The sequence below is a fragment of the Bombyx mori genome, chromosome 17 (genome assembly GCF_030269925.1).
Source record: "Bombyx mori chromosome 17, ASM3026992v2".
Lineage (NCBI taxonomy): Eukaryota > Metazoa > Arthropoda > Insecta > Lepidoptera > Bombycidae > Bombyx > Bombyx mori.
The window spans coordinates 8017237-8045182 of record NC_085123.1 but is presented as its reverse complement, the minus strand read 5'-3'; the positions used below and the strand labels follow the sequence as shown (position 1 = coordinate 8045182).

At 35.1% G+C, this 27946-nt stretch overlaps 2 protein-coding genes across 9 annotated transcripts; one reads left to right on the top strand and one right to left on the bottom strand.

The window, feature by feature from the left end:
- The first annotated feature begins 208 nt into the window (after positions 1–208).
- On the top strand, positions 209–17248 carry LOC101742320 (protein phtf). 6 transcript variants are annotated; one of them, XR_009975370.1, is made up of 18 exons: positions 209–364; positions 622–692; positions 954–1033; positions 2190–2335; positions 3568–3776; positions 4450–4589; positions 4669–4815; positions 4894–5563; positions 6311–6425; positions 6756–6872; positions 8073–8251; positions 9577–9716; positions 10300–10528; positions 11064–11159; positions 11518–11760; positions 12117–14618; positions 15050–15166; positions 15390–17248. XR_009975370.1 is itself a non-coding variant. In XM_038016875.2 (16 exons), exons 3-16 carry the CDS (start codon positions 1014–1016, stop codon positions 12264–12266), a joined length of 2601 nt encoding a protein of 866 aa, XP_037872803.1. In that variant the 5' UTR covers positions 209–364; positions 622–692; positions 954–1013; the 3' UTR covers positions 12267–17248. The 6 variants fall into 6 exon arrangements, 3 of the variants coding, with proteins under 3 accessions (XP_037872803.1, XP_037872804.1, XP_037872807.1); XR_009975368.1 differs by having other exon boundaries at positions 15050–17248; XR_009975369.1 differs by having other exon boundaries at positions 12117–15166.
- A 1868-nt stretch (positions 17249–19116) lies between these two features.
- On the bottom strand, positions 19117–26793 carry LOC101746845 (putative RNA-binding protein Luc7-like 2). 3 transcript variants are annotated; one of them, XM_004926988.5, is made up of 7 exons: positions 26353–26793; positions 25894–25988; positions 23817–23915; positions 23390–23608; positions 23072–23284; positions 21587–21831; positions 19117–20203 (listed from the first exon to the last, which is right to left on the bottom strand). In XM_004926988.5, exons 1-7 carry the CDS (start codon positions 26411–26413, stop codon positions 20077–20079), a joined length of 1059 nt encoding a protein of 352 aa, XP_004927045.1. In that variant the 5' UTR covers positions 26414–26793; the 3' UTR covers positions 19117–20076. The 3 variants fall into 3 exon arrangements, with proteins under 3 accessions (XP_004927045.1, XP_062529341.1, XP_062529342.1); XM_062673357.1 differs by lacking the exon at positions 26353–26793 and adding an exon at positions 24723–24801 and having other exon boundaries at positions 25894–25990; XM_062673358.1 differs by lacking the exon at positions 26353–26793 and adding an exon at positions 24709–24801 and having other exon boundaries at positions 25894–25919.
- Between the last annotated feature and the right edge of the window lie 1153 nt (positions 26794–27946).

The following is a 27946-nucleotide window of genomic DNA, read 5'->3' as shown; positions in this document are numbered from 1 at the left end:
CATTCCCGCCATAAAGTCTTTATGTATAGATAATATATACACACTTAATATTTTAGATCTCTAAGTTTAAGGCAAGTAGGTACGTAGGTTAGTAACGTACCTACCTATATAGGTACTAAACTAAAAAGCAGTGACAAAATTTCTCTTTTGAATGGTGACAAACTAAAATGTCACGTTGTCAATGTCAAAATAAATTTCAAACTATCAATCTGCACATAGATCACTTTTAAGAATCTGCGAGTGCGATGTCTGATGCGATATTAATTTGATTACATCGGTGTTATGAATTCCAAATAAGTTTAAATTCTGTTACAGATTATTTTATTAACATTTTACGAGACATTACATTTTATTGTTCGAAAAGGTAGAGTACCGGGTAAAATCTACAATAATCTTTTTCAGAGTAAAATATAACTACAAACCGAGAAAGAATTTTTAATGGTAAAAAAATGGAACAAATAACAGTTATTTAGAAAATAACATTCGTCGATTATTCGTTTCTAATTTTAATGTTAGTTCAGTTTGAACACCTGATTTTGCACACCTACATAAATATATTATTATACAAATTCTGTGATGCCGTTTACACAATCATCCTTTGTTTATATTTTTTTAATTTAGTTTTCATTCGAAATTGCTGTCATGTGAATAAAATAAAGAATTCAGAATCAACAAATAGATTTGACCAAATGGTAAGATTTTATTTCTTTATAAAAACTAACAAATTTATTCATATATTTTTAATTTAACTGTGTATGTACATCTTAATTAACTATGAATAAAAACATTGTATAAATGAACATAAATCAATTGGGTTGCACACTATGTAGTATGGTAGTAAGTAATAAACAAAAATCAGCAATCAATTTGATAACTGGCAGCTCACAAAATAAAAATTACACATTTATGTAATAAATGCATCCTATTTTATTTACCTTAATACAATGTTTCAGCTGGCAAACAACAAAAACAGGAACCTGGCACCAGGACTGTATACATAAATAATATACAATATGAAACAATTGGCAGCATGGTAAGTAATTTAAATAGAATAAATTGACATCCACTTATGGGACACAGACAAATATGAATCTCTTATGCAAGAAACATACCTTTAAACCAAATCGATGAATTGTAATTGTTGAAAAATTGGTTCTCAATTATAAAACATATAAGTAACAATTGTACCTTTTTTTTAAAAACATACTCATATTACTGTCTCTAGAGTTTTTTGTTTAAATATAACCAACCGGATAATGATTGGTGTCATGTTTGTTAAATCGCTATTAGATTTACTTCTTACTAATGAAATTTTAGCATATGTCAACACTTATAACTGTTCAACATAGGATGCTCTCTATCTTGCCTGAAATATAAACGCTTAGAATTAAAGTTCAGATTTTGTTGATATCTATAATTGTAGATAGTTTTATGATGATACAAATATCGTTCAACAAACAGACTATTTTAAAATAGCATAAAAATATTCACTCCTAATAAAAAAAAACTTCCAATTTGATTGTGTGAAGCATTTTAAAGAGAATTTGTGTTAATGTTCAAGTTGCTTGTACAAATTGATTAAATTTATTGCAACAAGTTGCTTATAGTAAAATAATCTAATAAACAAGCACAAAATTTATACAACATTAAACTGGATTTTACATTTTAAAGATTTTTAAACCATGTCAGAAACAATATTTTGTGATCTGACATGTTACATGATTACCATCGGCTGAAATACATCTACTTGCATTGCCATAATTACCACGCTTAACATGCAGTTTGGCAATCTTAGTATGCTAATATAATACTCAAAGAATAGTGCAGTTTCTATTGAAACCTTTAGCAGCCCGCACTATGCTAGGCCAACACCACACACACACAGCACTGCTAAAAGTTGGTTTTAAAATATATTACTGGGGTATTTGTTTTATACAGTATTGGTAGGGTAATCATAAATATAATTAATTTATACAAAAATTGAATATATGGTCAGTTAAATTAATTATGTATTTACTTTCTACTCTTTATATATTTTTGCTATTGAAAGCAAACATCCTTAAGGCCAGTTGGAACAGTATTAATTGTAGTTCATGAGTAATAGTAATGTCAAGGATGCAGCTACTCAGTTTAGGAACCTTGATGGCGATAGACTAACTAGTCTAGTAATAGAAAATTATCAATTGTAGGTACCAAAAAAAAATAAGCTCCTATGACAAAGAAGAATGGGAGACCATGGTCGAACAACTATTGATGCGAGGCACATACCGCCGACGTATCGTAGACTTTTCATCGCACGCGCGTTCGTATCTCATAGACGTTGATTTAGTAAGAGGTAAGTTACTTTATTTCTTTAGACCAGGGATTCTCAAAGTTGTCGAAATGAATCCTTACCCTAATGCATGCATGATACCAATATTTTATTTGTAAACTAGCGACCCGCCCTCGCTTCGCTTCGGAAACTGTAATTTATTATTGATTTCTCTACTATTTAATGGATGTTATTATACATATAAACCTTCCTCTTCAATCACTCTATCTATAAAAAAAAACCGCGTCAAAATCCGATGCGTAGTTTTAAAGATTTAAGCATACATAGGGATATAGGGACAGAGAAAGCGACTTTGTTTTATACTATGTAGTGATTACAAAGAGTACAAAGAAGTACATAAGAGAACAGTGGTATAGTAAATCCTCACTCTTAGATACCACGATCCTGCCTATTTCTGCCGCAAAGCACTCCTATCGGCTCCAGTTGAATACGATGCAATTTTTTGAACTTTTATAACACGTCTTTACTTGCGCGTTGATGGCGCTTGGTGACCATTAAAGAGGTGACTCGCTTTTCCATTTACACCAATAAATCTCCTGAATCTATCGATGTCACTATAAAACGAACAAAATTATGTCTAGACGTTACAGCCCAAAAATGGATTTTTAGGTTGCGTTTGACGGTTTTTGCAATTTCAAATATTATTGTCGAACGATGCTACTGTATCGGAACTCAAGGCATCTGTTTGGTCCAAAGTTTTCTAAGTAGATACATAACTAAACTTTTCACGAACGCAACTATGATAGAACGTACGTACTGTTATATATCTGTACTGAACCCTAAAATGCTGATACCCTCGAGCCGCTGACTAGACGATCCGAGGTAGAGACTTTAGAGGAGACCGGATAACGGTCAGTAGGGAGTGCACTGTCGAGTACGGGTGCGGCTACCAGGGTTGCTCGGGTTGCAGGGTTGCTTGCACAATAGTTATCATCCATATTGTATAAATCAAATAAAATAGTAGTTTGCGGTAGGCAGCGGCTTGGCTTTGCCCCTGGCATTGCTGAAGTCCATGGGCGACGGTAACCACTCACCATCAGGTGGGCCGTATGCTCGTCTGCCTACAAGGGCAATAAAAAAAAAAAAACGAACTTTTTTCTACCAGCCAAGCCGCTGCCTACCCTAAAAGTTTCCTTTTTTAAAACTTCCTCAGAGTAAATTCCTATAACAGTACAAAGAAATATGTTCTAGCATATGTATATCTTAAATAGATGTATACTGATTATCTTCAACAGGATCATCGTTCCCGAAAGCGAAGCCCACCCTGGGAATGCGCCGGGTTGTTTGGTTCGCTCTAGTCAGACTAGTGTTCCTACCCGCACTGTTCCAATGGTGGGCTCAGCAGACGTCACCAGCTTGTGCCAAATTCCTATTAACACTATGGCTCTTACAAGTACTGAATATATCTCTTTACCTCATGTCACCAGATAACTTGGATGTTGACGTGAGTTTCTTAAACATGTAATTATTTTAGTCGACTTACCGGTTATTAGTAGTCAGCCTAGACCTGATATAATGATTGTCGTCATGGAACAAAATGGGAGGGACACTCATATCAATCTTCCTAATAAGGTGAAACTACTCATAAAAATCAGCGCTACATTAATTTTGGTAAGATATTAAGTACATTGAACTTGATATTCATTAAATAAGATTGTGCTTCTTAAAACGTTTTTGGACGTTTGCTTCAGTGTGCTTAGTGCGAGTTTTTTAACTTCTCGATCGCGTAAAAGTTAACTCAAATTTGTATGGAGTTGGAACTTCCCTTCGTTTGCTGCTAGGTTCGCACTAAATGCACCATTTTTTTTTTAATTGCTTTGATGGGTTTGATGGGTGGACGAGCTCACAGCCCACCTGGTGTTAAGTGGTTACTGGGGCCCATAGACATCTACAACGTAAATGCGCCACTCACCTTGAAATAAAATTATAAGGTCTCAAGTATAGTTACAACGGCTGCCCCACCCTTCAAACCGAAAGACATTACTGCTTCACGGCAGAAATAGGCAGGGTGGTGGTACCTACCCGTGCGTACTCACAAGAGGTCCCACCACCAGTAAAATTACATTTCGATTTATCAGATAAGCGTTTTAATATAAATTAGTAAATTTCTGTTTTAGCCAAATTGCTGGTTGGTGCCATTAGGCTTAATGCTGGTGCTGAGTATGGTGCATTCACAAATAGTTAGTACGACGGAAATGGAAATTGCTAGAGTACGTCCCCGTTCCACTTATCGACGGAAACTGCCGCGATATTTCAGGTACGAATTCGTTCTATTCACAATGTTTGATGATACTTTACTTTAAACTAGAGGAGTATCTATAATTGTGCTCTTGTAGACGACCACGGTCAGAATGTGACGGCGGCAGTGCGGGTGGTTCCGCCGAAAGTGGTGCTACATCTAGCCAAAGTAAGACTCCTACCACAAAACCCTCCAAATTCAGGCGCCGACAGTCCAGAAGTGAACTAAGTGACAATGGACTCAGGTATGGGGGAAGTAGTAAATATTTTGTAGTCAATAGCTATTACGAAACGATTATCGATAATGAATTGTTGTCTTATAGAAAACGCAAGAAAGAACTGCCAAAGGAAAATGTTAGCACACCTCTTGAACCGACCGCGAAAAATAAAGCGATAGTCAAACTTAAAGCCAAAGATTCGGACGACGAAGACTATATGGCTTGGAAGAAACCGGATATAAACACTCCCATAGTAACGTTCACCCCACCGCCGGACGATGCTACACCTAGTTCCTCCTTTAGATATAAGTCTAATATATTGACTAAAAAGCATTTAGAATCTTTTAATGTAAGACAAAATCAGCATAGGGCGTTATTCGCTGACGGTGACGACGGCTTCGAAAGCCTCAACGGTTACAACTCGAACGGGAGCGACGGAGACAACAGGGTAAAAATCTTACAGGCCAGACTTTCTGGTAATAAAATAGTTAGTAACGAAAGGAATGAGGTGACAGCAAAAGATGATTCGGCCAATGACGTTGACAAAACACCGATTGACAAAGTTGAAGAGAACTCCACAACAACCGCCAAAGCAAACGTTTTAAAGACAGAGAACGATGAGAAATCGAACGAACCAGACTCTGATGTTAATGTCACTGACAGTCCTAATAGAGGAAAGCGAATCGGTGTACGTTTCAGAAGCTCGTGGATACCAGAGAACGTGCGAAACGAATCAAGTGACGATGATTTTGCTAACGTTAAGAATAAGCAAAAGGTAAATTACGCTTAAAGCGAATAGCATGATACAACATTACTTAACTTTAACTTTATGTATTGTATATTTATATGCACCAATCAGAAACGAGGATCCTATATTGATTCTGTTTTTTAACAATAGGTAGATGGACCGAATTACCAGCACGATCATCCAGGTAGTAATGGACGGTATAAAATTTAATTGTTGCTTTAGCATGGTTTCGTATTAAATTACTTAATCACCATCCGAAAGTAATAACGGTTAGATAATTCAAAAAGTAATTAACAAAAATTGCGACTTCATTTGCTTTAAAATAATTGATGATGATCATGAAATTGATGAAAACATTCCTTTGGTATAATTCCGTACAAGGCATGAATTCGTTCAGATAATGCTCATACGTTAACTCAGGGGTTTCCAAACTTATTTTGTCTACTACCCACTTTGAGAATAAATTATGTTTTAGGGCCCCCCTTTTTTTAACCTACTTAAAAACCACTATCGCGAGAGCTCAGTCGGTATCTAAGAGTCCTCCTAGATGAAATTACAAATCGCCTACCAAGTCTCTACACAACGCTCCCATTTTTTTCTGGGTCTCTTACTGCCCCCCTTTAGGCCTGCAAGGCCCACAAGGGGGCTTTATCGCCCACTTTGGGAAAGGCTGCGTTAACTGAAGATTTCAGTTAAATTAAAATAAAATTAATCAAAAAAAGTCCTAATAAAAAGAAACGATTAAATGAAATTAAATAAATAAACTGTTCGTAGAAAATTGAGACTTTCCAAACGTCGTCATCCGATGGAGAATGTTCTGCTTCTGCGCCATCGATCGCTCTGCCATCCCACCACACTATGTCTGACTGGGTTGGCCAAACTACTAACAGTAAGAATCGCATTTCATTCCATACATGTCTGTGTTAAAAACCATAAATTTTCGCGACAATCCTGTCCTTATATATCTGTTGAAACGTAGACACTAAGACCGAATTTGATTAAAACAAAATGCTATGAATTTCAATTAAACATATCACATTAAAACGTAAGTCCACAAATCTGCTTCTAAAAACAACGTTAGGCTTTTGTTTTCGTTATTGTTTTATTTGTTTTCGTTTCATTGATAAAGCATGAAATATAGACAGATGTACAAACATAAACAAAAGCTATGATTTACCTTCCATGTGTTACGATTTTAACATCGACTATGTGCTCTTAGGTGAGGAGAGTAGTTACTGTTCACAATCCGAAGGGGGTAATTCTGACGTGGGCTTCCATTACGCCGCGGATAGCTCCTGGGATCCGTTCGCCTTACTAGACCCTACAAGCGATACAGGTAACCGTGAAATTCAACAATTATTCGCACGTTTCACATTAGCTTGACCTTTTTCAAATAATAATAAAAATACTTTATCTTTGACACACAGTGAACCATAGACAAAATTGAGTTCAGTACGCATTGAAACTGGTATTGCCATTGAGACTCCAACTTGGCGTTTGGATTTGCATGGTAGGACCCCCTTGCGTTTATACTCTGGTTAACACATATTCAATTAATAATAACAATCTAGGTATGTATTTAAGTCTTCGTGGCCAGAAGACTGTGTACTAGTATCAAATGATCCAACTGTGACGATGTTTTTCTTATTGCCCTTGTAGGCAGACGAGCATACGGCCCACCTGATGGTGAGCGGTTACCGTCGCCCATGGACGTCAGCAATGCCAAGGGCAGAGCCAAGCCGCTGCGTATCGTTAATAATTCAAATACCACAGGCATTTACTAGTAGATGATGTCGTTTATGCGAAACTTTTCACTGGACACTGTAATAGGAAAAGGCGGTTTGGCAAATCTTGTTTGGCACGATTTTATTAGTTTGAAATTATTAGATAGCGTAAAAGTTAACTCAAATTTGTATGGAGTTGGAACGTTTGCCTACGTTCGCCACTAGGAGCGCTGTTCCAACTGCATACAAAATTGAGTTTAATGCTTAGATGGGTGGCCGAGCTCACAAACCACCTGAAGTTAAGTGGTTACTGGAGCCCATAGACATCTGCAACGTAAATGCGCCACCCACTTTGAGATATAAGTTCTAAGGTCTCAAGTATAGTTACAACGGCTGCCCCAGCCTTCAAACCGAAACGCATTACTGCTTCACGGCAGAAATAGGCAGGGTACGGGTACCTACTCGTGCGGACTCACAAGAGGCCCTACCATCAGTAATTACGCAAATTATAATTTTGCGAGTTTCATTTTTATTACATCAATTTACATAATCATATTACAATGTCAATCGTGAACATTTGTCTAGTACGTATCTCATTAGAAATATTGGTACCCGCCTGACATTTGAACACCGGTGCATCGCTCAACACGAATGTACCGGACGTCTTATCCCTTAAGCCACGACGACTTATAGTTAACTTTTACGCTATCGAGAACGTTATAAAACTAGCACTAAGCACACTGGTGAAACTGGATAGGCCTCCGGGCGACCAGTAATCTTTCGTTCTGAAAAAAAATATTCTTACATATTAGTGAAATGCACAATGTGGGAACGAGGTTCAACTCTACGCGCTGAGCTGTCGGCCGTCGACATTAGTTGGTACGTGGTGGCGCGCGCCGAGCGAGCCATGGCCGCCGAAGGCTGCGTCTGGGCGGGTCTGGCTATGGCCACCATCGTCGCGTTACTCACGCCCGCAATACGACTCACGCAGGTACATACGCATTCAACTATGAGGACACTGAAATTTTGTTAAATAACTTTGAATGTTTTTGACTACACCCACACACGTCGTTCTCATGTCGTGCCGCCTTCTCAAAGTGTTGATGACTTATGGATGCTACAAAACTCTAATATTATCCATAGGTTCTTTTGCTACTTAGGTCCCACTCTTTATAATAAAATTAATAAACAACTTAATACATATCACCTAAACAGTAAGAAATGCAGAACTTCTAGATTTAATTGGTTGCTTAATTTCAACTATAAGGACACTGAAATTTTGTTAAATAACTTTTAATGTTTTTGACTACACCCACACCCACACACACCCTCTTACATTCACTCATGCACATTACACACAGAGGGTACATTGATACATTCATTTCAATATTTTTTGTTAATTTTGATATTTTTAAGCTCACATTTTGGCACTTTTATGCAATCCATGAATTTCAGTTTATTTCTTGTCTATTAAATTTCTATTTTTGTGTATCTGAAGTAAAGCTGTTGTATTCTTTGTACGAGGAGCACTGCTGCTTGAGATACAGGTTTTATCACCTAGTTCAAGCACAGATGCACATTATGATTGTGTTTCTACTTCTATTTTAATAATAAATAAATAAAGAAATAAATAAAATAATGTATGTATATCGTTCTGAAACCTGCATCTTAACCGCGCTACGCATTGTACTACTGCCTTGTACGGGAACAAAGATAATTAATAAAATAAAGGAGCTATTTAGATACTCTCAGCTTCATTGATACTAACGAATCAAACTAATTGGATAAATAAATAATTCATATAAAATTGATTTGGTACAAAAATATAGATTATACCAAGTTTTGGTATAATCTATGTAAACGTTTTAATAGCAAGTTTTGAAAGATTCCCTTATCTGTCTTAGTAGTATGTATGAAATCTCTTCTTTTTTTTTTGCTTAGATGGGTGGACGTGCTCACAGCCCTGGTGTTAAGTGGTTACTGGAGCCCATAGACATTCACAACGTAAATGCGCCACCCACCTTGAGATACAAGTTCTAAGGTCTCAAGTATAGTTACAACGGCTGCCCCACCCTTCAAACCGAAACGCATTACTGCTTCCCGGCAGAAATAGGCAGGGTGGTCGTACCCACCCGCGCGGACTCATAAGAGGTCCTACCACCAGTAAAAATCTATGTACGACAGATATTTTAAGTTGCATCTGTACTCCACTGATCTTTAATAACTACGGATTAACTAGTGCGTGCATACGTACGTGCGAGCAAACGCTTATAAAAGCTCATTATTAAAATAAATTGAAGTTTCTTATGTTTAAAGTTGGCCATAGATCAAGACACGAGAACAGAAGAAGAGACGCAATCAATGACAATTTTCTTGTACATAATATCTGTCGTCGTCAACTACAGCAAGGGCTCTGTTTTATATATACTCTACGGAGCGTTCGGAGATAATGCTTGGTGAGTGAAAAATGCAATCGATTTAATTATAAAACATGCTAATGGACCGCTTTCCAAACTAAAATTAACAGTATCGGGTGAATGGACTTTTTCCATAAAAAAATTTTCAGTAGAACTTAAAATCAGCTGTCACGTAAGGTCAATGGTCTCGCACGAGCGCGGAAGCCATGACATGTGCTGTGCAAGGTCGTTGACCCTCGAATTTATATGCTTTACATTACAGATTACAAATTATGAAATACAAATTTAGATTTATTTTTATTTTCCTTTGATTTTTAATACAAACTTTTCTGTAGCGGTGTCGCTTCCAGCCTGTAGAGTAAAAATAACATGTTTTTTAGTGTGATAAGAATATAAATTCTCCTCTAGTAATTCTACCTTTTGAAACTGATGTAAGTATCAGGTTTCAGGTTCTGAGGTTTCAAAGACATAATTACGTATATAATAATACAATAAAATTGATACTTTATTTTAAAAAGCAATTGGTTGTGTTTTTACCATTGAGTGAACAATATTATTTATAAATCCACGTTTTATCTTGAAATAAATATATATGTATATTTATATTATTATTATTTTTCAGGGAATTGATGACGAATATAATATCATGCATCCTGCGTTTCGCTCTAAGCGGCCTCATGTTCTTCCTACTGGCCGTTGCAGAACGTGCCTACAAACAGAGGTTCCTATACGCGAAACTGTTCTCTCATCTGACGTCGGCGAGACGGGCCCGGAAATCGGAGCTGCCACACTTCAGACTCAACACGGTCAGGAACATCAAGACTTGGCTTTCGACTCGTTCTTATTTACGGGTATGATTTTTAACGTATTTAAAAAAAAAACAAATCTTAAAAAAGTTGTCATTTTTTTTAAGAGAATTTTATGACCCGCGGTAACTAAGACCTTTAAGTCTTATTTTAATTTTAATGAAAACTTTTTTATATGAAACGATATTATGAAATGAAATGAAGTTGATTAATATGAAACTAGGCATGAAATGAAATGAAAACGAAATGAAATTAAATGAAAACAAAATGAAATGAGATGATATGGGATGAAATATAATCTCAGTAAAATGGTAGTCATTTACGGAGACTTTTTCAGTGGACTTTTTGGGAGGATCCCGAGAAATTACGTTCAGCAGATTTGTTCCATTTTCCCATATTTATGCACTTTCACAGATACTAAACAGCTAATAAACCACCGTTATTACACATTTAAACCTGAAGAAACACCAAATGGACAAAATCAAAATAAAACAAATCACACAAATTCACTCCTCGTGTGAACTCTTTCACACATCTACCCTCAAAAATTAAATATTCTAAACAAATTCATGTCTTACAGCGCCGTGGCCCTCAACGTTCTGTAGACGTCATAGTGTCCGCTGCCTTCATGCTCACATTGATTTTGCTTGCATGCGTCAGCGCTCACTTATTGCGGGTAAGATATTCCACGCAAAACAATAAGCATAAAAATTATGTACTATATAATACAAAAATTTTACAAAATAAGCAAACCCACTTCAGCTAAGTAACATGAAAATATAATCAAAGTATATAGTTAAAGTTTATCAAGTTAAGATCTTGATAAAATTTAAATGGGAGAACAAGTGAAACGCGAGTTTTAAAAAAAACGTCTCGACTATAGTAAATTTTAGATATTAAAAAAATTCAGAATTGAGAATCTTGTCCTTTGAGTCATTAAGAAGAAAAAAAATTAATCATTTATGGTTAAATCGTTCGAGTAAAACGTAATTATTCGCAATGATAATAATAAACAAAAATATCTTTCGTAAAAGGATTCGGTGACGTTAGAAGAAGGATGGCTGTTCGAAGCGATGGTTTGGATTTGCTGTCTCGGGATATACTTGATGCGTCTGATCACGTTGGGCAGTAACGTCAACAAAAAGTACCGAGGCTGTCTGTCGGCCATTCTCACAGAGCAGATCAACTTGCATCTAGCCATAGAACAGCGACCGGAGAGCAAAGACCAATTGACTGTGGCCAATAACGTACTCAAATTAGCCGCCGATCTGCTGAAGGTGTGTTAAAATTATCTTCTTTTTTTTAATTCAAATTTCGAAGACAATTTGCTTGTGGTAGGACCTCTTGTGTGTCCGCACGGATAGGTACCACCACCCTGCCTATTTCTGCCGTGAAGCAATAATGCGTTTCGGTTTGAAGGGCGGGGCAGCCGTTGTAACTATACTGAGAACTTAGAACTTACATCTCAAGATGGGTGGCGCATATACGTTGTAGATGTCTATGAGCTCCAGTAACCACTTAACACCAGGTGGGCTGTGAGCTCGTTCACCCATCAAAGCAATAAAAAAAAAAATTGTCAGTTAAGAAAATTAGCGATATTATTTAAATTTAAATTAAATTCTTTTTCTTACAGGAACTAGACGCGCCTTTCAAGATATCCGGTATATGTGCTAATCATTATTTGTACACCGTATCGAAAGTTGTGATATTGTCCGCCCTGTCGGGTGTTCTATCCGAGATGCTGGGTTTCAAATTGAAATTACACAAAATCAAAATCAAATAGACGCTTAGAATAGATCTCTTTTGTAGCTTACAAATATGTATGTTTATTACTTACGTTCGTAAAATAAGTTATCTTATTTTGTTGCCATACGTAAAAAATAATACGCCAGACCATATTATTTTTATAATTCATAATAATAATTATGAGAGGACAGACTTATGTTAAATGAGCGTTTACGAAATTAAATAAGGCATTAAGAAGTCAATATAGAGTAACTAAAATAGCAAGTCGAACTAGAAACTAACCATTTGTTTTTATCGCGATGACCTTGGTCTATTGTTACGCCAAACTAATAAAATTGATACATTGTCATCGTTTCTTGATAACGAGTAAAGATTTCTATGTTAATAGCCCGTCTATAAGTAGTTGAAAATTATCTTTATAAGGAATTCTTTGTTCATACAAAGAAAAGAAAAGACTTAGAAATATTAATTTTTTTTAGTTATACTACTATTCTATATTAAATTTCAAATAAAAGGTAATATCAGGTCCGTATTTCGAATTACAGACCCGCGTCCTAGAGTGACTAGGTATGTAGAGATTGTAGTATCTTTATGAATAAGGTGCAATATAAATATTTGTATCGTCTTAAAACACGTTTGGATTCAATGGTATCTGATTTTTTTTTTGGCCAAAATTAAATGAACTTGAGCAGTACTTTTTATATCCTAAAATATTTTATGTGCAGTGATGTAATAAAACCAAAAATGGTTCCTTAGCTTAATCTATTTGACGGCACCGCTAAAAATTGAAATTGTAAAATTTTTGATTTTTCAATCATACAAAAAGTGTGTCCATCTTTAACATTTTTACAACAATTAGTAATGTGCGGATTGCAGCTTAATAAATAATAAAGTATACCTATGAAATATAAATTGAAAAGTGCAGAATAGCGCAGATTTTTTTACATGACCATTCGTTAAATTAGGACTTAAAATCATTGCAGTGTATAAAATAGATTAGGCTACTTAATAATGTAAGTGATCAAATCAAAGTATTGCCATTTTAAATTTTTTCTGATGAATCTATTAAGTTGATCTCATGAAAAGTGATACAAAAATAGAATAGAATTTTAAAACTATTGCATAGTGAGTGCATAATACTATTATTATATTTAATGAATTTAAATAATGAAAAGCATTATTCATATTATTTATATTAATGGTTTTACATTAATTAATTTATTAGTTTTTGGTGTAATTGCTTATACAAATAAAAATTTCTTATTTCCAATTTACATTTTGATGACATGAACACGATTAGTATTGCGTTTTACAGTCAACTAACTAGATGATGATGATCTTGTTGTGTCTAAAGCGGTTAGTTGGCCTCAATTAAGAAAAATAGTATTATTATTCGCCAATAGATGTCGGGAAGAGTTGATTATTGAAAACACGAATAAAACAACATTTTCTGAAAATAAATCGTAGCTAGATCGATTTATCGCCCCCGCTATCCCCTGTATAATAAATTTTATGAAAATCGTTGGAGCCGTTTCCGAGATTCAGATTATATATGTATAAGATTATATTGTTAACTAGTTGCATCCAGTTGGCCTGACAGTCGTCTTACAGTCAGTAAGAAGTTCAATAAACGGTCATCGTTTTATCAATTTTATGAAATTTCAAATTTCCAGGCATCTTTTTTAATTTTTCTTGCCCTAAAAAGTCATATATTCCGAATACCTAAAAGTATATTGAAATCTGTAGAAACTGTTCTTCATTGATTCGTTCACCAATGAAAAACATTTAATTCATATCTCTGATTGACTCGATGGTGCAGTAGTTAATGCTCCTGACTGTAACGCCGAGGGTCGTGGGTTCGTATCCCACGTCAGGCAAACATTCGTTTGACGAACACTTTTGTTTGCTCTTTGTTATTGTATATATATATTAAACCTCTGGTACCCATAACACAAGGCATCCTAATTAGGTGTCGGATGACAGTGCGTGATTTGTTCCCAGTTATTTATTATTATATCGATACAAAAAATTGGCTATCTCACTAAAATATTTAAGTACCTACCATGACATGGGGTAAATTGGGATCCTGGGGTAAATTGGGACAAACCTGCGGAAGATTCTCAAAGTACCTGTAGCACGGAATCTACCTAATTTTGTTTATGTTAATATTTATCAATGTATAGAAGAAAAACCAAGTTAACTATGGAAGTACTAAATATGAGTTAAGTTGGTCCCAAAAATTCGTCAAATTAAATTGAAAATAGTGGTTGAAAAGTGCGTTTTAAAACAGCTTAAAGAACTTTTAAAAAAAGTAATATTATCGTTGTTTTTTCAATAAGATCACAGTTTATATAAGTTTTTAATACACCTGGAAATACCACAACAAACGGTAAGTTGCAATATTCTTATTTTAAATACAATATTTCGACAAAATAAAAAATGTATATTTTTTCCTTTCTTTTTGGGGAAAATTGGGACGTATGTAGGGTAATTGGGAACGAGACTGGAAAAATGAGGGACGAGAAAACACAAAATTGGAACGCCAAAAGACAAAATAGGGATGGCTTGTTAGGGTTGTCACTGATATCTTATAATAGATTTTTTAGCCTATACTATCACTTAATTGCGTGATGTAAAGAAGGTTAATGTGTTTATCAGTTAGTTTATGTAAGTATTATAGGTAAAAGAAAAGTATATATATAATTCCTTTTTTTCGCGACATTTACCTTGTAATATCTGCCCGGTCGTATGTTCTTTATAGCAATAAAAAAAATTAAAAGTTAAAAGAACTCAAACGAATCAAAACTTTTGTTATTTCAGAATCTATTCACGCGTCGAATCATGATTTTGTTAACATTCAAAACGCACACACAAATAAAAACAGGCCTCAGATTTTAAATGTAACATTAATTAAAAATCCGAGATATCCAATTATGAGTGAGTGAATTAATTGAGTTTAGTTATTTAGCTTAGAAAGAATTTCTTTTATTTTTGTTATTATTGGCAGTAATCAGATAAAGCTGTTTTTTTATCTTATTCACCTGATATCTTACTCTTGCTCAAAGATTATTTTGAAAATGTTGATTAAATAAAATTGTATTATTGCATTTCCAGTCCTTTTGTTTTCTATTTTTTATTCTATTTTATCATTTTGTTTCAGAGTTGTGATTTTTAAGGAAATTAAATAATAATTTTCTAAAATATAACATGCACATACTTTTTTTGATCATTGTATTGTTGATTATCATTCACGTCACATCGCTTCGGAATAGAAACCAGCTTAATTTACACTATGTTGTGTATTGTGCTTAAATTATGGATTGTATTCATCATTTCGGTCCATATAAATAATTATATGGCACCTACCTATATATCGCAGTACTGCGAGTTGACAACCCTTACAAATATCCCAATTTAACCCTTAACCGTGTCAATTTACCCCGGACGCTGGGTAAATTGGGACGACCATTATATTACCGATTATTTCTTTAAAATTAATAATTAAAATTATGTTACGGTTTTCATCACCTAGGTACGTTCAAGACTCAACTTATTTCTTTGGTTGAGCAGTGACTATTTAATTGGAACTATTTTAAAATTCAATCTGTAGGTCGATTTTGTCCCTATTTACCCCATTGTACGGTATTTATTTTTTATTTTTTATGACAGTATTACATTGAATGTTGGTTTGAAATACGAATTTTAGGGGAAAAAGTTCATGAAGCCACAACGATCTTATTTTAAAAACACGGACAACAAGTTACGTTTCATGAGCTGATATTTACGTCAACTGCCATGTGACGCCACGCTGTGGCTAATTTAGGAAATGAGTTGCTTTACGGGTAGTAGTAAAACACTTCATTTTCGCGATTAAAACTACTTCTTTAGTTTATTCTCGGGTTTATTATTCTCCTTTCAAGTAAACACAAACCCAAATACGAGAAATGTAAGTTAAATGTGGTTTAAAGGAATAGAAACGTAGACAATTTTTTTTATATATTTCAAGACTGTAGTTGGCGAACTATTCAAATATCGATAAATACCGCCTCAATTATCTGTCACCACTCTAGGAAATCATTAAATTCAAATAATAAATGCGAGATTAAATTTCGAAAGTAGTTTTATACAGTTTGCCACTCGTGAAAACCAACTAAACACTATATTTGGTCCAATCAGCTTTTTAACATATTACAAGGACTTCCTTCTCGGCTCTCTTAAAGCATATTTTACATTCCCTAAGTAAGAATAGACAAGCGCCAGTTCACATTAACGCTACAAGGTAAAACATTATCCTGAGTTATAATATACTTAAATAACGGAAACGAATTTTCGAGTCAGGAACAATTATTGCGCTTAGACCCGAATATTCTTTAACCCAAACAAAACTACTGACTCCGACCGGGAATCAAATCAGAATCCCATGGTCTACAGCCTTCAAGATAACTAATCATTAGATAAAGAATAAAATGTTATTGTTATAATCTGGAATTGTTTTTTCAAACAAGATTATTTATTGGAACGAAGTTCCTTATCGCGCGTTGTGAAAGGGAGCTAGACGGAAAAAATTCTTACGAAAAGTTGTCACGACACTTTTTAGATCCATCATTCTGACCAATCAACGTGTAGGCGCTTATCGCATGACATTGCTCGTATCCGATTGGTCCGCGTAATGAGTACAGTTTCTCGAGATAGCGTTTCAACAATAGTAATTTAGTTCATAGTATTGTTTTTTTCTTCTTCATAATGCCGTAATTTATTATTATAACTTAAAAAAAAATTACAATTCCTTCACTAATTAATCGAAAGGAACTTTGTTCCATCCGGGTGTCCCTTGACACCTCTGAAGTTTTTTATGTATGAACCTATCAAATTCTAAAACGATTGTTTTCGGAAATACTGTACATATTTAAAGTAATTTTTTTTATTTTTTTTTATTGATGTGACCTAAAGTGTATCTAGCATAAAATGCGAAATGAAAATTGTGAACAACAAATTTCAATTAAAGAGACATACAAAGAACAGCTGTTTTACTTGTAACAAATATTGTCATTTCATAATGATTTCTTATGTTTTTGCGATTTTTATTCATTGATGAAAAAAAAGTCAACGAAATTTATCGCATAATATTATGTTATTGCAATCGATGCTCTTTGTAAAGCCATTGTAAATCCTTTACAGCGTTCATGGCCGTACAATAAATAGGTGACATTGATCGAACATAATATTATTAATGTGACTTTTTATTTGCATTACCTAAGAAGATATTATAAATCATCGCTCACTTTTTAATTGCTTAGATGGGTGGACGAGCTCTCGGCCCACCTGATGTTAAATGGTTATCGGAGCCCAAAGACGTCTACAAAGTAAATACTGCCACCCACCTTGAGATATGAGTTTTAAGGTAGTACAGTACAATGTCTGGCCCACCCCTCAAACCGAAACAGATTTCTGCTTCACGACTATTATAGGCAGGGTTGTGGACCTAACTGCGGACTCGCAAGACGTCTTACTATTTTATTAGTTCTTTGTCATGTTTGATACGTCATTAATTTCAGCACTATTTTAAGTTTTTTTAAGAGCTTGACTTTCCGTTCATGTTAATTCATAAATAGTTCCTGCTAATATCTGCTGGCTTTATCATTAATAAAATGAGGGACATACTTGTACATATTCTAATGGGCATTGCACTTATATAGTTGTGGATTCTATCAGACATATAAAAAGAATGATAAATCCAGAGCTAACACGACGAAACTAATGAATAAAATGACATTCACGACACTAACTACCTAAATAAAGCCCTAATCGGCCCTCAACCACTTAACTTGATGTTAAGTGATTATCGTAGCCCATAGATATGACAATGCTATTAACACCAGTCACACCGAGAAATGTAGTTATGGTCTGTTTTTTTTATTGCCCTTGTAGGCAGACGAGCATACGGCCCACCTGATGGTGATTGGTTACCGTCGCCCATGGACTACAGCAATGCCAGGGGCAGAGCCAAGCTGCTGCCTCCCGTTAAGTACTCTTCACAAGCCAGGTTTAAAGGACATGTATAGCGCTCGGGAAACACCGTGGAGGGGAGCTCATTCCAAAGCCGTATGGTTCGTGACAAAAAAGATCTCTGGAAACGCGCTGAGGATGAATGCAGTGGCTCTAGGTATGCGCACAGTCAGATGGGCTTTTAGCGGGAACGCGAGAAGCGAAGTTGTCTGAATTGTTTTAATTTGTCAATATAATGTTTCTTCGGATTTAAGCGTGTAATAATGTTGGCTTATTAACCGATTAGAATCTGCGAAAGTGCACAAATGTGCGAAAATTAAAACAAGTCACTGGAAATGACTTCTCGGGCGGCGAGGCAACGCAAAGCCTCTGGCGCCCTTTGTAGACTCTACAAAGCACTGCTCTTTCTGGGACTAGTGTTAAGAGCCTATGAGCTCACCTCCCCTTCCTCGCGTAGCTAGAATAGCCCTTTATGCTACTAACGTATAGATAGGGAAGAGATAAGGAGAAAATTCAGTTATTTTGGGGTCAGTCAAGTGATTATTAAAAATGGTACGGATCGACTCGTGATACACAAAGTTCGACGGCTATCTCAATGAGGATTTTCAGTCACTATTTTCTTCACTATTGCGATAATAACTTGATTGCAGATGTTAATGGCCTACCAGAGTGAGGCAAATCTTTCATCACACATGAACGCTTTGTACTACTGTTAAGCGCGTGTTTGTGATAGTCGATTAAGCTTTATCTTTCGTAACATTTTCAACTTAAAAAAACAAGCAAAATTTTAATGATTCAATCTACTAAATTATTACTGTAATGTGGTAACCCTATACAGGTTTTCGATTGTTAGTAACATTGTAAGTGAAAAAAAACAATCATTGTCTTAGTAGTACTACTTTATTGCAACAAATAAAAACAAGTTTCTCCAAATCGCACACGCTTTATAGGTTCGTTTATCATTAACACAAATTCAATGTTTATATTATTTCTCAAGGGTAAGTAACTTTATCATTACCAATCCCATAAACAATTATATTTAATTATGACACTTAAAATTAAGTTCAGATATTTAACCCTACATTTACTTTAAAAAACCTATTTACTAAACTGAATATTATTGCATACTAGTGAATGCAAATAAAACGCGAGTTAACAACTAGATAACTACACAAATCACTCAAATTCAATGATTCATTACAAAGCTTTTATTGAATAGGACAGTTGACTGATGTTGTAAATTAAAAACATGGGCTTAGTTCAAATAATACGTTTAATAATATACATAGTATGAATTTGTACGTAATATATACAGAATAAGTTTTGGTTGGCATTGCGAGCTAATTCCCTATCTCCTTTCTCAGTGTGTATATATAAACTTTACAGCGCATAGAAAAGCGTATCGTGAATTCGCGTATCGATATTGAAAATATGTCATTGATCGGCACTATTTATGGCAAGCTTTTATTAGAATCTGAATTTCAGTCAACTAACCTATGGTCATGACAAACTTCCCATGTATCGGAATATTCTAAAAAAAAATTTGGAAAATTCATCACATCATTGTGTCACTCACTCGTCAGGACCAATTCCGAAGGCACTGTTTTGGTCTTCAACGTATTTTAATATGTGATGTAAGTTATAGTTTGAAAGCTACTAAAGTCAGAGTCACTTATTTGCAAGACCATTTTCTAGTTCATCCATTCACTTGCAGTGCATTATTAATTGTCAAGTTTATCTCATTTATCTCATCTATAGGAATACAATAAATACCATCCCAAAAAGACCTTCAGAATTCGATTTGACGGGTTCGTAGATATGTATACGGGTGTCAGTGGAAGTTAGTCGCGGCGGTGGTCGCGTGACGACGAGCGGTGCGAGCGGCTCCTGCGGGGCTCGCGAGTGTCGTGGCCGCGGGATCTCTCTCGGGAATTCTCATGTCTGCTTCGGCTCCGTGATCGGCTACGCCTATGACATAAAAATTATTAATTAAAAAAAAAATTAATGGTTTTTAAGGGCCTGGTAACTAAGACCTTTAAGGTCAAATCTTATTTTAATTTTAATGAAAACTGCACCATATGAAAAATGATAATGTGAAGTTGTTTTTTTTTTATTGCTTAGATAGGTGGACGAGCTCACAGCCCACCTGGTGTTAAGTGGTTACTGGAGCCCATGGACATCTACAACGTAAATGCGCCATCAACCTTCAGATATAAGTTCTAAGATCTCAGTATAGTTACAACGGCTGCCCCACCCTTCAAACCGAAACGCATTACTGCTTCACGGCAGAAATAAGTGGGGCGGTGGTACCTACCCGCGCGGACACACAAGAGGTCCTACCACCAGTAAAAATGAAATGAAGTCGATTAATATGAAACATGGCATGAAATGAAATGAAATGATGTGGGATGAAATATAATTTCAGTAAAATGGTGGTGATTTACTGAGACTTTGTCAGTGGACTTTTTGGAGGATCCTGAGAAGTTACGTCTAGCGGCTTTGTATTATTTTCCCACATTTGTGCATTTACACAGATACTAATCAGTTAATAAACCACCGTTATTACACATTTAAACCACACATTTAAACCAAATCAGACAGCTTCACTCCTCGCGTTCCCACCATAAAGTCCAAAAAAAAATACATCGTTCATGGATTTTTAAATAATAAAACCAAGTTGAAAGACGCGCTTCGGTTCTCATTGCAATAACGCCTAACCGCTCAACTTCCGTCCGCGTGAGTTTCCGGTGCCAGACTCAAAGGGTCCAAATTCAATTAGTACTATCGCATACGAACTAATTAATGATGACTTGAATTTTCTTCACAGAGAACATTGATCACTTATGACGCAACAAAACTAAGTCGTCGTGGCCTAACGGATAAGACGTCCGGTGCATTCGTGTTGAGCGATGCACCGATGTTCGAATCCCGCAGGCGGGTACCAATTTTTCTAATGAAATACGTACTCAACAAATGTTCACGATTGATTTCCACGGTGAAGGAATAACATCGTGTAATAAAAATCAAACCCGCAAAATTATAATTTGCGTAATTACTGGTGGTAGGACCTCTTGTGAGTCCGCACGGGTAGGTACCATCACCCTGCCTATTTCTGCCGTGAAGCAGTAATGCGTTTCGGTTTGAAGGGTGGGGCAGCCGTTGTAACTATAATTGAGACCTCAGAACTTATATCTCAAGGTGGGTGGCGCATTTACGTTGTAGATGTCTATGGGCTCCAGTAACCACTTAACATCAGGTGGGCTGTGAGCTCGTCCACTCATCTAAGCAATTAAAAAAAAAAAAAAGTCAACCGACAAGTAAATGATTTCATCACGTTTGTCGTGTACGTACTTCCTGTCACGTTCGCGTTCCCGGTCGCGCTCCTTGTCCCCACGATCGCGATCTTTCTCGGTCCGGTCGCGTTCCTTGTCCCCGCGCTCCCGGTCGTCCTTGTGCCGGCCGTCGCGGTCGCGCGCGGACTCGCGGTGCCGGCGGGCGCGCCGGTCGAGCTCCCTCCCGCCCACGTAGTGCCGCCGCCCGCTGCTCCGCTCGCGCTCCGACGCGCCGCGCTCTTCGCGTCGCTTGTCCACAGTTTTCTGTTAACAAAACAAATATTAATATTAACAATTATAAGTATATTAATAGTACATTACCCACTATAAAATCATTATGTGAAGCATTCGTCGTGGCATAAAGGATAAGACGCCTGGTGCATTCGTATGCAGCGATGCGACTGTGAAGGTGTACGAATCCCGCCGGCATGTACTAATTTTTATAATACTACTAGCTGACCCGGCAGACTTCGTAGTGCCTCAATCGATAAATAAAAGACCTAAACTTTTGTATAAAATAAACTTAAAACAAACAAAAGGAATCCGTACGACGGGGGACACATCAAAGGAAAAACAAAATTGTTAAGCATTTTTATATTTATCTACCTTTTAAGCCTTCCCTGGACTTCCACAAATAATTCAATATCAAAATTAGCCAAATCGGTCCAGCCGTTCTCGAGTTTTAGCGAGACTAACGAACAGCAATTCGTTTTTATATATAGAGAAAAAAGATAAATGAAAGTACATACTTGTTGAACGTCAAATGAACTACCGCCAATTCACAAAAACTAGCCTCCGTCCCGAGAAGAATTGGCAAGAAATTCAGCGGGTATATCTTTTTTTTTAATATTAGATAAAAAAAAATTAAATTCTTTTTACAATGAGTATGATAACGTAACAATTATTGCAAATATTGAAATGCCCAGAGCGAGCAACTCATTCCCACTTTGTGCAATCCTCTAGATAATCATTGACTTTATAGTAAGCTTTATTGCACAGATGTTCTTTAATAGTTTTCTTAAACCTATGTATATGTAGGTTCTGAACATCTTGTGGGATTTTGTTGTACAGGCGCACAGTAAAAATATATTAATAGTACATTAACCACTATAAAATCATTCTATTAAGCATTGGTCGTGGCATAAAAGATAAGATGCCTGGTGCATTCGTATCCAGCGATGCGACTGCGAAGGTGTACGAATCCCGCAGGCAGGTACTAATTTTTATAATACTATAACTACTAATAATTTGCGTAATTACGGTCTTGCGAGTCTTGCGAGCCCACACTGGTGGGTACCTGCCTATTTCTGCCGTGAATCAGTAATACTTTTTGGTTTGAAGGGTGGGTAGCCATTGTACTATAAAAACTGAGACTTAGAACGTCTGAAAATAGGTGGTTATAAGGTCGATGAATGTGGTCTATGGGCTCCGATGCTCACTAAGCGCCAGGTGGGCCGTGAGTTTGTCTACCATTCTTAGCAATGAAAAAATAATGCAACATTACCTTTAATTCTGTTAATTTTTCACGAATAGTTATGAATCCGAGATGCAATTTTCCTCCAAAATGATCGGCCAAACGTCTATCATTGTCGTGAATGCCAAGATAGGCTGAACAAACTTCGCAAACTCGTAACTTCTGCTGTTGGTAGGACGAAGCGGGCATGGAATTACGATAGTCTTGCTCGGCGATAGCTTTCTTTTTGCGGAGTTCGTCAATCTGAAATTATTGAGTTTTTATGCTCACTACTCACAAAAAGATATTAAATTTAGCAAATGAATTATGATTAGCTTAAAGACTTTTATTTTAATTCTAAAACTTTACCTCTCCCATTAATTTGACACTCTCCTCGACCATACCCTCTTCTCCGAGTGCCTCAGCCCGAGCCAGTTTCTGCCCTATTTGCTCTGCCAATTCATGAACAGCATTGGCTTTCTCCGTCACTTCTGCTGACAGTTCTTCTTGTGTCTCCGCCAGACGTTGCTTAGCAGCAGTAGTTCGACGATCACAATCAGCTATAAACGCCTCTAAGTGCTCTGTAGCCTTTACATAAAATAGTAAAATTTTATTTAATTGACCACAATTTAAATACAATAATTATAAGTCTTACGGCTTTGATCCATGGTCGAATTCATGTCAAAACAAAACATTTGAGACTGGAAGTTTTAAGATACATTAATCAAAATTTGAAATTGTGTAAATATCTTATATTTCAATTTTAACAAAAAAAAATGCAGTTATTTATACTCACATCAATGTCATAGAAATAATCTTTGGTCTTGGAAGCTATTTCATAGTCCGCCCGTAGAGCCAGATCATGTATTTTGGGACACTCACCTAAATCCATACGCTGCAAAAGAAAAAATTAAAACCACATGAAAAGTAAAAGTTCATTTTTATGACAAAATGTATGGGTCAGGAATGGTGTCACATATGTTTATGCTTGCAAAACTCAAAGACCCCAAATCATACTGTTTCAACAATCTTTATGAAAATATGTAAAAATATCTCCATAGGTAAAATATAGAATATAAAATACATACTATAACACCGACAAATGCACACTGAGCTGGTTCACTCCCTCGTTCAATAATAATTTTCAAATACTTACAACAAATAGTGGAAACACCCTCCAGAATTTCTTACAATACTATTTTGGTTTTAAGAGTGAAGTGAAGCCATAAAATAAAATGAATGTGACAATCAAGCACAATTACAGAAAGTGTGTAGACTAGAACAATAGCTATGATTGCCACTTAATATTTTCAATTTTTATATATAGATGTAGATCATGTTTTTCATACAACAAATTGAATTTTATTTCAGTTTTGTTTGTTTATTATTTATGCTTACATATTGTATATTGTTTTTAGAATATATTTTTTTTAAGAATTTTATTCCATTTTAGCACATGCAAATGTATTTGTACCCCTACACATTTAAACAGCACAGTACATACCCAATGTAGTTATTGTATGTCACCAAATATTTCACACCAGGCTAAGTTTTTTGAAGGTCCTAAAATTTTATATGTACTCACCAATGCAGCATTAGTAAACAATTTAATGACAAGAACCATATTGAATTAAATCCTGCTTAGCAGTAAGATTACATTCAGCTAACTATAAATGTTTTATACGTACATCTGGGTACTTACAGAACAGCCTAACTCATACAATCTATCCCTCATCTGTTAAGTATTGTGATGAGCGATAAAGACTAGTGTTGGGCATTTTCTGAAAAGCATATTTCACCACAGTTAATGCCACTCTGACGTGAGTATATTCCAGTGACAATACAACATTTTATTGTATAATAGAAGTGACAGATGATAGTAGAACACATACAATAGGAGAATTATATATAAATTAAATCCAAAATTTTTCAAAATTACTATCCTAGTGTATGTGAAAAGGCATAGAGCACTGCAAATCCCCTGAATCTAAGATCTCATTATAATGTTGTTTCATCTATTTATATAATACAATACAATCAGTGCTGGCTCTAAGGTAAGACCAGGGTCTAACAGCAGAACAGCGCCTCAAACAAAGAACTATCCAGTTAAGAGTATAGCAATTATCTACTTCTCTGTCACAATTGTGAAAGCAAATTTTCCACTTGAAGATAATACATTAAGATTTTAATTATGAAAAATATCATTATATCAAAATCCAGTAAAGATTTCAAGATCAAAAATTATAATTCAATGACTCATATTTTATAAATTCTTATTCTTGCTTTACATTTTTATTATTATTTCTAACCTTTTTAAAACTTTAAGAGATTTATTGTTCATGTTAGTGTTTTTTCTCATGTCTACGATTATTTTTGTTCGCAATTATATTTATAAATCTAAAAAGTAATAGAAAAGGTTACACATTCTGCATAACATTAAATTTACTTTCTTAGTGCTACAAATTTATGAAGAGAGCTAATTTAAATGTATTAATTATATAATGTATTATTTTCTTAAATTTTCATGAGTAATATACATTATAGTCAGCCGAGAAAGATACCATAAACAATTTAGAGCATTAGAAACTCCAGAATTAATAAAATGATAATATGCGCAAGATTAAACAGTAGAAGTATTTAAATTATGTGATGATCTTGATATAACAAACTCCTTTCTCTTACATTTAAAAAAAAATCAATTTAATAAGAAATCAAGAGCACTATGGTATTTAAGGCCGGCACTGAATGTCAACTATTTGTTTAAATTTGTTTACTTATTTTGACGTTATTGATTTTAAACTTTTATTATATTAAGACCTTAAAACATGTGATCTAAACCCAATACTATATTTTATCAAAACTCAATCACTTACGGTGGATGACAGTATTTCATGTGGACAACATTGCAACAAAAATGATTTGCATACAGAATCATCGTAAAATTTTACCCCATGTCTGTCACTTTCACCTGAAAATGTAATATGGAAGCTAATTTGATGACCAATCACTTAATTATTTCTAATTAAATAGCTGTAATGTTAAAAATTGCACTTATTAGGAATAAATAAAATTTAAAGCAATTTCATAGTAAATCTCTTATTAAATTTTGCATTTATAACTTGAGGAAACTTTGTATGCAGATTTCTTGGTTTTAATACTGGTTTTGTTAATAATAAGAATAATTAACGTTGTAGCATGTTCTGATAATAGAAGGTGAAAGTAATAAATTATATTATATGTTTTTTAATTACTAATTTTGTATTCCTAAAATCACTTCACAATTAAAGTACCTACTTAAAATTAAAATTATTATTAATCTTTAAATTACATACCATTTCGAGCTGTGCCCATAAGCTGATCTAGCATAGCCCTCATTTGCTCGTGTGCTGACATTTTCAAGTCTAATGCCTTTTGTGAATGTTTTACAGATAATCAGACAGCAGAAGTTGATAGAATAAATCTGATCAGTAGTGAAATCCAAAGATTTCAACCTAATTTCTACTATTCTTTTCACTGGCGCTGTCTACGATTCCCATAATTTGGCAAATGGCAAAATCAAAATGGTGGTATCCATAAAGATATTTTTCTTGCGCTCACTTTGACAGGCGAAAGGAATAAAGCCCATACAATGAAATTTTCTTTTTTCCAATAGACCGAGTCTAATCGGTAGAAATTAAATTAAATTAAAATGAAATAACATAAAATTACAACCCACATGAACGTACATCCGCACGGGTAGATACCACCACCCCACCTATACTAAGACCTTTGAACTTTTACGTTGTAGATGTCTATGGACTCCAGTAACTACTTAACACCAGGTGAGCTGTGAGCTCGTCCATCCATCTAAAGAACGTACAGAATATTTTTAACTGTAGTGTAAAATAGTAAAAAACTAATGCTACCAATGTAATCTCCTACGTCTCTAGTTCTCTACAGATATTGACCCTTATTTACAGTTCGCAAAGGTATATACCAGTAATAGATATTTTTCAGTTATATTACGTTATTATAGTCCAGCATCATCGGGTCTGTTATCCCCTCTCAACCGGGTATCCGTAAATGGATTCCTCAGCGACCCCAGCTTTAAAAAAAAAGTGTGTTTATGCAAGTATTCAAATCAAATAAAAATTTTATTTATTATTTTTATTAGTGGATGTCTAGTGCAAGTCACACACGGTAGAAGTAAAACTTATAAAAAAGATTCTAAAGAAGTTTCACTTCAAAAAAATAGGTACTCTTTCAGGTGAAGGGGTTGGAAGCCGCAAATGAGTACACGGTTCATTAGGTTTCTTTCAGTGAGCTCGTCAGGTAATATCGAGCAAATATCGAGCTTTTTTGTGTACCCAGTTTTTATCAAATGCGCCAAAACTGTTTTGTGGTCAATTTCCAATTTTTCAGCTACGTCGTAGCTACTGATATACCGATCTTGCTTTACTTTTTAAAAATGGCATCCATTTTATCCGTAATAGGGCGACCAGAGCGATGTGCATCTTTGACATCAAAATTTCCGGATTGAAAACGCTTAAACCAAATTTGTGCTACTCTCACAGACACTGCACTAGGCCCTTATACATCGCAAATTTTTTTCGCGGCTTGCTTTGCATTTTGACCTTTTTTGTAGAAAAAATTTAAAATATATCGAATTTCTTCTTTAATTTTGACAGTACGAAAAATAAATAAAAATCACACATTTTCCTAATTTGAATTTGGAATTATCTTCTTTAAAATTTAAACTTTTAATGGTACCAAAACCAGCTAGATACAAAATAGCCAAAGAGATTTTATTACAAGTTCATATATATTAAAAAGCAAAAAGACTTTTCCCCAACCTATTGTATCAGTTATATAAATATAAAAAAAATTAGACTGTCTGGTATGACACCTTTGCCTTGTCAGCCCGAAAAATACTATTACTAATACTTC

Excerpts from the sequence above, each read along its gene's own strand:
- LOC101746845 (XM_004926988.5), bottom strand. The coding sequence starts at position 26,413 with ATGTCAGCACACGAGCAAATGAGGGCTATGCTAGATCAGCTTATGGGC. Across the intron at positions 23,285-23,389 it reads GTGTCAAATTAATGGGAGAG|ATTGACGAACTCCGCAAAAA; the intron begins GTAAAGTTTTAG and ends CAATAATTTCAG. Across the intron at positions 20,204-21,586 it reads GAACGCGAACGTGACAGGAA|GCGTAGCCGATCACGGAGCC; the intron begins GTACGTACACGA and ends TTTATGTCATAG.
- LOC101742320 (XM_038016875.2), top strand. The coding sequence starts at position 1,014 with ATGAAACAATTGGCAGCATG. Across the intron at positions 4,816-4,893 it reads CTAAGTGACAATGGACTCAG|AAAACGCAAGAAAGAACTGC; the intron begins GTATGGGGGAAG and ends GTTGTCTTATAG. Across the intron at positions 6,426-6,755 it reads GGTTGGCCAAACTACTAACA|GTGAGGAGAGTAGTTACTGT; the intron begins GTAAGAATCGCA and ends ATGTGCTCTTAG.